The following is a 9,764-nucleotide window of genomic DNA, read 5'->3' as shown; positions in this document are numbered from 1 at the left end:
TAACGTACGTTCAGTCCAGGGAGATGGCGGGATGAAAGGATGTGTTGGAGAGCAAGTTCCCATCTCTGCAGTTCCGTGGGACTAGTGTTGGGTGGGAGAAGCCAAATGGCATGCACGTTATAGCAGGTTCCTAGGTCCCTAGAATTATGCTGGATGGCATGCTCTGCTACTGGGTATTGAACATCTCCTAGGCGGACAGTTCGTCTGTGCCCATTCATGCGCCCAGCCAGTTTAGTTGTCGTCATACTGATGTAAAAGGCTGTGCAGTGCAGGCATGTCAGCTGGTAAATGACATGTGTTGTTTCACATGTGGCCCTGCCTTGAATTGTGTATGTTTTACCAGTACCAGGGCTGGAGTAGGTGGTTGTGGGGGGATGCATGGGGCAGGTTTTGCAGCGGGGTCGGTTACAGGGGTAGGAACCGCTGGGTAGAGAAGGTGGTCTGGGAATATTGTAGGGTTTGACAAGGGGGGTGATGAAAGGCAACTGTGGGTGGTGTGGGGAGAATATTGCCAAGTGATGATCTCATTTCAGGGCTTGACTTGAGAAAGTCATATCCCTGGCGGAGTAATTTGTTGATGTATTCGAGGCCAGGATAATACTGGGTGACAAGGGGGATGCTTCTGTGTGGTCTGGGGGTAGGAACATTGTTGTTGGACAGGGAGGAATGTATTGCTCGGGAGATCTGTTTGTGGACAAGTCGAAAAGGAGGTTATGGAGGAAATTAAGGGTGTTTCTTCACCATGAGTCCAGACCACAAAGATGTCATCTATAAACCTATACCAGGCCAGGGGAAGCAGCTGTTGGGTCTTCAGGAAAGCCTCCTCCATGCGGCCCATGAAGAGGTTGGCACAGGATGGAGCCATCCTGGTTCCCATGGCTGTTCCCCTGATTTGTTTGTAGGTCTGGCCATCAAAAGTGAAGTAATTATGGGTGAGGATGAAGTTGGTAAGTGTGATAAGGAATGAGGTTTTTGGAATATCTTCAGGTGGGTGTTGGGAGAGGTAGTGTTCAAGGGCAGAGATACCATGGTTATGTGGGATGTTTGTGTAAAGGGATGTAGCATCTCCTTTTCGAATCTGAATTTCACCTGGTCCTTCTCCAAACCCAAGCCACCTTCCTGGATGTTGACCTTCATCTTGTTGAAGCTCACATCCACACCTCTGTCCACATCAAACCCACAAACAAACAACAGTACCTTCACTTTGATAGCTGCCATCCATTCCACATCTAATGCTCCCTTCCCTACAGCCTAGGTGTTCGTGGCAGATGTATCTGCTCCAGTGACGAATCCCTCAACAATTACACCAATAACCTGACCAGTGCTTTCCTCTCCCGCAACTATCCTGCAGACTTGTCCACAAACAGATCTCCAGAGCAATACATTCCTCCCCATCCAACAACAATGTTCCTACCCCCAGACCACACAGAAGCATCCCCCTTGTCACCCAGTATTATCCTGGCCTCGAATACATCAACAAATTACTCCGCCAGGGATATGACTTTCTCAAGTCAAGCCCTGAAATGCGATCATCCCTTGACAATATTCTCCCCATACCACTCACAGTTGCCTTTCATTGCCCCCCTAACCTTTGTAACATCCTTGCCAAACCCTACAATATTCCCAGACCACCTTCTCTACCCAGTGGTTCCTACCCCTGTAACCGACCCCGCTGCAAAACCTGCCCCATGCATCCCCCCACAACCACCTACTCCAGCCCTGCTACTGGTAAAACATACATAATTCAAGGCAGGGCCACATGTGAAACAACACATGTCATTTACCAGCTGACATGCCTGCACTGCACAGCCTTTTACATCGGTATGACGACAACTAAACTGGCTGAGCGCATGAATGGGCACAGATGAACTGTCCGCCTAGGAGATGTTCAATACCCAGTAGCAGAGCATACCATCCAGCATAATTCTAGCGACCTAGGAACCTGCTACAACGTGCATGCCATTTGGCTTCTCCCATCCAACACTAGTCCCTCGGAACTGCAGAGATGGGAACTTGCTCTCCAACACATCCTTTCATCCCGCCATTCCCCTGGACTGAACCTACGTTAACCAACCTCACTCCCATTTACTCTTCAGTCTTCTCCTTTTTCCTTCTCCTCTTTAGCCATTCACGCATCGTTTCATCCTAGATAGTTGTGTTTATCTTAATACTATATACCTTTTTTGGTTTGAAGCTGGCACAGTACTTAACAGTAGAATATCTTTGGCTTCCCTCTGACAACATACATCCTTGCTACCCTCCCTGTTTACCTTTCCCTGTTGCTTCATAACCTGGGTTGTGAGTAACTGAATACACTTTCCCTTCTTCCCTTTTTTCCCAACTCTTCTCCCTGATGAAAAAACACAGTTCCGAAAGCTAGGAATGTAAATTTTCTGTTTGGTTTTGTGTAACTATCAGCTGTACGGAGCTGAGGTAAGTACTGGCCAGCCTCTCTATCTCTTTGTTAGTATTTGTTTGAACATGGACAGTCATGTTACTCATACAATGTAGGCTTTCAAGGCCAGTGTTGTCTTCAGTTGAAACTTCCGGGCTGAGAGTCCGCGGTCGATGTATCCTGCAGATGGAGACAAAATGTTAGGTGGAAATTTTATACATTGACCACGGCCTCTCAGCCCGGAAGTTTCAATTGAAGAGTCATGTTACTAGTGAGAGTCAAAATAATGTGTAAAATAAAGGAATATTGAGTTCCTCATATTTGATACGTGTTGTGACTAACACTGATGTAGTTATGGACAGTTTTGTGAAGTTTGGAAGTTTTAGAAGTATATTGTTGGAATGATACTCGCGTGTGAAAATTTGGCCTTCATAGTATCTGTGTGGCATGTTTCAGTATTCAACCACTGATCATTTTTGGTGAGCATTTCTTTTTTGAAATCCACCAGAAGGACCAAATGTAATAACTCATGCTAGTAGCGGAATTAATGACTGTGGAAACGTTGTTTAACTCAGGTTGGATTTGGACAGATTTCTGGCTGCTGTGCATGCAGAATGAGTGTATAAATTGAATAGCCAATAGTTTAAATGTGGACTGAATAGTAGGGTTTCTTTTGTTATAAGAACAAATAAACATTTTTGTGTGGAAATTTCAGACATTTTTTTCCAGAAGCTAATCCATTATATTACCGCCCAATAAATTTTTATTGATAGTTTTTCTACAAAACTTTATTTCATTGTTGTGCAGCCTCAGTCATTGTAGATATTAGATGGTGTTTTTCATCAGCACTGCTTTTACGTCACATTGTAAGTACCTACGTTGCCAAGTGAAGGAACATCGAGTAGAGGCCGTTCTGAGGTAGGTGAATTTCTAGTTTGCAGCCTGCACATGGTAATACTCAAAAGCCCAGCCACACCGCACTCTGTGTTCACATGGCTCACAGCAGTGTTAACCCAAGGCTGGTCATGACACTGGAGGACCCTCACAGAACTCACACTTATATGTAATGTTGCTACTCCTATTCCATCTCTCCTATAATTTGTGTTTTAAGCCAGACTGTTCTGTGCTCCACCTATGATCATCTGATCCTCTATATCAAAAACTTTACACAAATTTTCTATGTCCTCTAACATCTGGCTTCATAATACTTGTGACTTGGTACCCTATTTCTAATATGCCTTGCACCAGTGGCCTTCACTCCTGCCATGGCTACTACCTAGCAGAAAAATTCTTTTCTTCCTAATCTCCTATCTCTAATGACTTCTACATTCACGGGATTTAAACTCTAATCTTCCTTCCTTCCTTCTTCTTCTGCTTGTTACCAGCTCACGCTTAAATTTCTTTGTTAGTGGTTTGCTGCACCCTACTGTGGCATACAGCTGGATGAGGCTCTTCCCCTCCTACTTCAGACAAAAAGCTAAACTTGATAGATACTATAAGCTCAAATGTAGTTGAAGAAGTTGAGCTGTTATGTTAAACCTTTAAGAGTATATTGAATGAGATTTGTGATGAGAAAATCAGTTTTTGGGAAAAATGGATTTTTAAAATATTTAGAGTCTCCCGTTTAAAACTGTGTATAAAATACTGAGATGACACAAATAGGAGTATCTTAAACTTTTTTTTTTTTGAATTGTGGAACATGGTGTTCCACACCATGTATCCTGCAGATGGAGACAAAATGGTGTTCCACACCATGTTTATGAGACATGAACAATTTCTTGCCAGAGAGATAAGAGAGCATAAGAGAATTACCTTTTCTGTTTGCTACACTGCAAGATAGTTGATAATCAATTTTGCACCATTTGTATTGTTTCTTTTGTGAATAAATTCATGTGCTTATTGTGAAAGTTATATTTGGTGAAGTCATTGAGTTTTCTTCCCTTTAACATGCCAAGACCTAGTCTGCAGATATTTAAAAAGCACATACACTGGCACAAGAAAGAGAATGGTGCTCAGAATTTGTCCGATTCATAGTGTACATCAGTATTTGAGATCTTAGTAGCATCTGATCTCTACATTGGTAGTGATACATTGAGTGATGCTGCTGGCACTACACCTGAGGTGCTTCAAAAAGTAAACTATCTCTAACTGAAGAACAAAAGAAGAAACTAAATGCTTGGACCACAAAATATTAGATAATTGATGTGTTTTATTATCTGATGTTTTGGAGAACAATGTGCGCTGTAAACAATGTAAAAAATGTGATGTTTCACTAAAAACAAACATATGCATAAAATTTGCTTGTGAGATGATGTGCAACTATTGCATTATTCCCCCCCCCCCCCCCCCCCCCACCCATGTTTCTTGTTTCTGCAGATACAGGTAAACTATATGATATAAACATTATAATAATGTATGGAAAATTCTGCTTGAGAATAACAAATTATTTAGGAATAAAGGAAGGACGGACGGACCCCCCCCCCCTCCCCCCCCACACACACACACCCCTCCCCCCCCCCCCCCCCCCCGTCTCCAGGCAAATTAGCACAATCTACGGAGGCAGATGTGTGCACCTCACATCAGTTAACAGAGCGCAAGATCCCAGGACATACCATGACGATAGTATTTAATACAGACATTCCTTCATTGTTGGTAAATACTGTTTGGTAACCCATCTTCTTCATTCACAGTTCATGGCATTTGTTGTAGAATGTGCCACTGGCTATGCTGTGCTTTGCAGCTGCCTTTCTTAATGGGATATTACTATCTATAATTAGGGACGCATTTCCTATTTAGTAGTTTCTTTTAGTATTGCTTCATTTGGACCTGTGGGAAATTTCCACATACACATGTGCCAAAAACCTATTTATATGTTCTTCCCATTTTAATTTAGTGTATAACAGTTATTATTAGCTAAATATACAGTTCATGCAAACTAAGCTGACATTCAGCACCAAGAATGATGGGAGTGACCATAAATGGGAAATGCCTTTATGGTCACTTCCATTCACCAACTTAGTTTGCCTGGATAGGACATGTATCACAGTATTTGTGTCGCAGTAATTTGTGATCACTCTCATCCCATTAGATTTTTGAGGATCTACCGAAAAAATTACAGCACTTTTCAGATAACAATGAACATCAGTAAGATAACCAAAAAGTAATAATAGAAAATAATATTTTTTTTTTAAAAAAAAGATCAATGCATATAAACAAATTTCAATTATTTTCAGAAGTATTTAATCCAATAAAAATGAGTGATGCAGTAAGCAAATTTTATCATGTGATCACACAATTCGCAACAGTGCTCAGTTTGTTCAGCACTGGGGGCTCCTCTGTAAGTATATTCCAGTTGCTACATATGCAAGGAAGATCAATTCTTCATATTAGCTGGAAATTAATTTCTTGGCAGAGGTCTGTGCAGTGATCAATCTCATCCCATTCCATGGTAATAATTAAGTTATTAAAGTCACTAACAAATGTCTTCTGGATGGAAACAGAAAACCTCAAATTTATATACGATGTGAAAGACAAGGTAGCCTTTTTTCTGGTCAATGGCACAAGGACTACACATCTGGCCTATACTTTATCAGGCCGTCTCAAAATGCACCAAATGAGGTGCAACACAGAGTCCTAACCAAATTGTCCCTCCCCTGTCAGCATTATCCAATAATTCTCCAGAGAGGACTGTTCATGCCCATAATTTTCTCCTATCCAAAACCAATGTGGAACTTCAAAAAAGCCAACTGAATTTTCCAGATGTGAATATAAGGGGGTTAAAACCCATCTCTAACAACTACAACAGATTCATCTCTAACAACTGCAATGATTCACTGGAGTACTAAAAAGTGTAGCAAAGTGATGCATATCAAGATGTTCCTCTAAAGAACATACTTCTGGCCTGAACAAAGACAGTGAAAGACTTCTCAATAAATTCGAAGTCAGTGTGATCCTGCTATTGCCTCTGATTTTCTAATCGCTAAATGAGAGCAGGCAATACAGATGGAAGGAAATCTTAGCTTCCTTGGACCATACTCACTCCAACATGAAGCCCTCCTTAATCAAAAAGCTGGCTACACCAACCACTACCAACACCAGACAAAAATGTAACATGAAACTAGATGACATTAGCAATTTAATCTCTACCTTCAAGTCAACTAGAGATAAAACATATCTGAAGAGAAGTCAGACATCTCTTATCTGCCTTCACTAACATCTGAGGTTTTCCATTTTATTCCTACGGGAAGAGACCATAGATCCTACGAAGAATGTGAAACCTAGAAAGGCAGCAGGTGTTGATGGTGTGTGCTCTGACTTTCTATTGTTCTATGGTCTTGTTGCTGTCAAATTGCTGAATATCTCTCTTTCAAACAATTTAGAGGCAGTACACCTGCCATCCCACTTCAAGAAAATTAAAAACATTGCTACACTAAAGCCAAACAAAGGCCCCTCAAAAGTTGACAACTACTGCCCCATTCCTCAACTGTCAAGTTCAAGCTCTTAGAGAGGCTCATTCACAACATAATCTGCTCAGTCATCAACAAATATGTCCCTACACAGCAAGCTGGCTTTAAATCAGGAAGAGGATGTGAATAACTGGTGCTAATAAAAGCAACTCATTTCAAAAAAGGCTTTGAGAAGTGGAAAATAAACACTGAGGTTTACTTACATCTAACTGTAGCCTATGATACCTTATGGTGTGACAGACTCCTACTCAAATTCATCCCTATTATTCTGTATTGGAAACTAACCACTCTAATTGGCAACATGCTGAACAACAGATACTTCAAGGAAATTCGAAAAGCAGAGTTCACAAAATAAATGATGCTATCCAATAACAGAACGTCTTGGCTTCACATTCTATTATTATTATTGTTATTATTATTATGTTATTAATTTGTATATATACAACCTTTCAAACAAGAAGTCCAGCATTTTATTTGAACTGATAATATTGCTCTGATCACTCAGGATCAAAGCTTTAGGGAAGCTGTAGCACCACTAACATCAACACTGAAGATGTTGGATGAATGCTTCAAACATGATTCCCTCTGTCTGAGTCCTCAAAACTTTCCACCTACAGAATAAACAAGCAAAAGCAACACCCCAAAATATGATCCTAGACAAGTCACTTAACATACAGAAGTCATGTACAGATTGTGGCAGCCAAAATCAAAAGCTTGAACACTATACTTCAGAAATGAACAGAAACCACCTGGGGTGCCACTACAAAAGATCTCACATGATCAGCTTCTGCTCTTTCATACACATTTACTTAACACTCTAAGCGCCAAGCCCGTAAAATTTACGGGCCTGGGATCGCGCGAAAATCACCAAGCCCGTAAAATTTACGGGCCGCTACATTTAATTTCATTCAAAACACTGCAACGTTATTTCTACGGGTTTGGCCAGCGCTATACGTTTTTCAGATGTTTATTAACAAAATGCGTCCATAGATGTCACGGCAGCGCTGTAATTCATGTTAAAACTTATCTTTGCGTTCTCAGTCTGTATATCATTCAGTTGTTTGTCATCATGTTTCGGCGCGGTTTATCAGACGCAGAAATTGCGGATTTGATCAATCATAGCGACACTCTGGATAATGTAGAGAGTGATTCAGACGATTCTGAATGCAATGGTGTGTTTGAAGGTACGTATTTCCGAATTTTCCACGTAATTGTGCAGTACGCACATATCTGTTGAACATGTGTAAACGATGTATGTAGTTACACATAATGTGATATTCTTTTTAGAAGACGAGATTGATGACAGTTTGTCTTCAGATGAAGACGAGAATGATGTTGAAGGTGTTGCTTCAAATCCAGCAGCTGTGCCGTATCCGAAAGACAGTGAGTGGACTGCAGTTGACACCTACCGACCTCTGCCTGTCAACACGACACCCAGGCAGATACTAGTGGATATTGATGAGTCGAGTTCTGTACTGGATTGCAGTAAAGTGTTCCTTACTGACAGTGACGTAAATGAACTCAAGAGACAGACAAATTTGTATGCATCACAGACAATACAGAAGAAAAGAAGAGGAAATAATCTGAAGCCCCATTCAGTTTTGAGTTCGTGGAAGCCAGTGACTATAAGTGAGATGAGGCGTTTCTTGGGTATTATTTTCCACATGTGTGTTTCGAAAAAGCCAAAAATTGCGGACCATTGGAGCACTAATCCTGTTCTTAGTTGTAACTTTTGTCCCCATGTCATGAGCCGTTTGCGTTTCACTCAGATACTGTCATGCTTGCATCTTGTTGACAATTCAAATCAGAAAAAACCAGGCGAAGATGGATTTCATCCACTTTACAAAGTTTTGCCATATTATAATAATTTGAAGGAGCGATGTATCCAGGCATATCGTCCCTCAGAAAAAGTGACAATTGATGAAGGAATTTGCCCATTTCGAGGTCGTGTGAGTTTCCGTGTTTACATGCAAAATAAGCCTCATAAGTATGGACTGAAAGTATATGCTGTTGCTGAAGCCAGTAGTGGCTATGTTGTAAATTTTGAAGTTTATGCTGGTAAGCATATTGTTGACAATTCTTCGTCTGCGGTTATTTTGCGATTGTTGTCTGACAGCAGCTTGCTGAACAAAGGCCACACTGTGTATTTAGATCGATTTTATTCCAGTCCAGAGCTATTTCAGCAACTGGCAGAGAAAGGCACTGGAGCTGTTGGTACTGTGAACAAATCCAGGAAAGGATTGCCTAAAGATTTAGTATCTGCTAAGCTGAAAAAGGGCGAAATGTCTTTTCGGCGTAAAGATAATGTATTGGCAATGAAGTGGAAAGATAAGAGAGATGTGTATACATTGTCTACAAGGCATCAAGCAACATTTGGTACGCATACTAAGAGAAATGGGTCTGTAGTATTGAAACCACTTCAGGTACTTGATTACAACCTCAATAAAATTGGAGTGGATATTGGAGACCAACGCCTGCAGTACAATCCGTTCCAGCACAGAACTGTGAAATGGTGGCGAAAATTATATTTCCATTTGCTGCTTATGGGAGTATCAAATGCATTTTGGCTGTACAATGCAGTGCACAGGAAGAAAATTACAATAACAGACTTTATAACAGTGCTTGCAGTTCAGCTTGTTGAAGACGACACACTTGAATTCATTCCAAGAAATGAAGGAACTGTAGGTCGGCTAACAAAGAGACATTTTTTGCAGCACATACCTGCAACTACTAAGAAGTATGCTGCTCGTGTGTGTCACGTGTGCAGTTCCAGGAGCAAGAAACAGAGTGGCAAGGCTTCTCGCAAAGAGACACGATACGAATGTGAACAGTGTGGCGTTGCACTCTGCCTGGAACCTTGCTTTAAAATTTTCCACACTAAAAAACAATATGATTCTGTGTGA

The 9,764-nt window shown here is 41.0% G+C and overlaps 1 protein-coding gene across 1 annotated transcript; it reads left to right on the top strand.

Moving 5' to 3' along the window:
- The first annotated feature begins 8,111 nt into the window (after positions 1–8,111).
- On the top strand, positions 8,112–9,764 carry LOC126484249 (piggyBac transposable element-derived protein 4-like). The gene has a single exon (XM_050107666.1). The coding sequence runs from the start codon at positions 8,112–8,114 to the stop codon at positions 9,762–9,764; it is 1,653 nt and encodes a 550-aa protein (XP_049963623.1).

Source organism: Schistocerca serialis, chromosome 6, assembly GCF_023864345.2.
Source record: "Schistocerca serialis cubense isolate TAMUIC-IGC-003099 chromosome 6, iqSchSeri2.2, whole genome shotgun sequence".
NCBI lineage: Eukaryota > Metazoa > Arthropoda > Insecta > Orthoptera > Acrididae > Schistocerca > Schistocerca serialis.
This window is presented reverse-complemented; position numbering and strand designations above follow the sequence as displayed.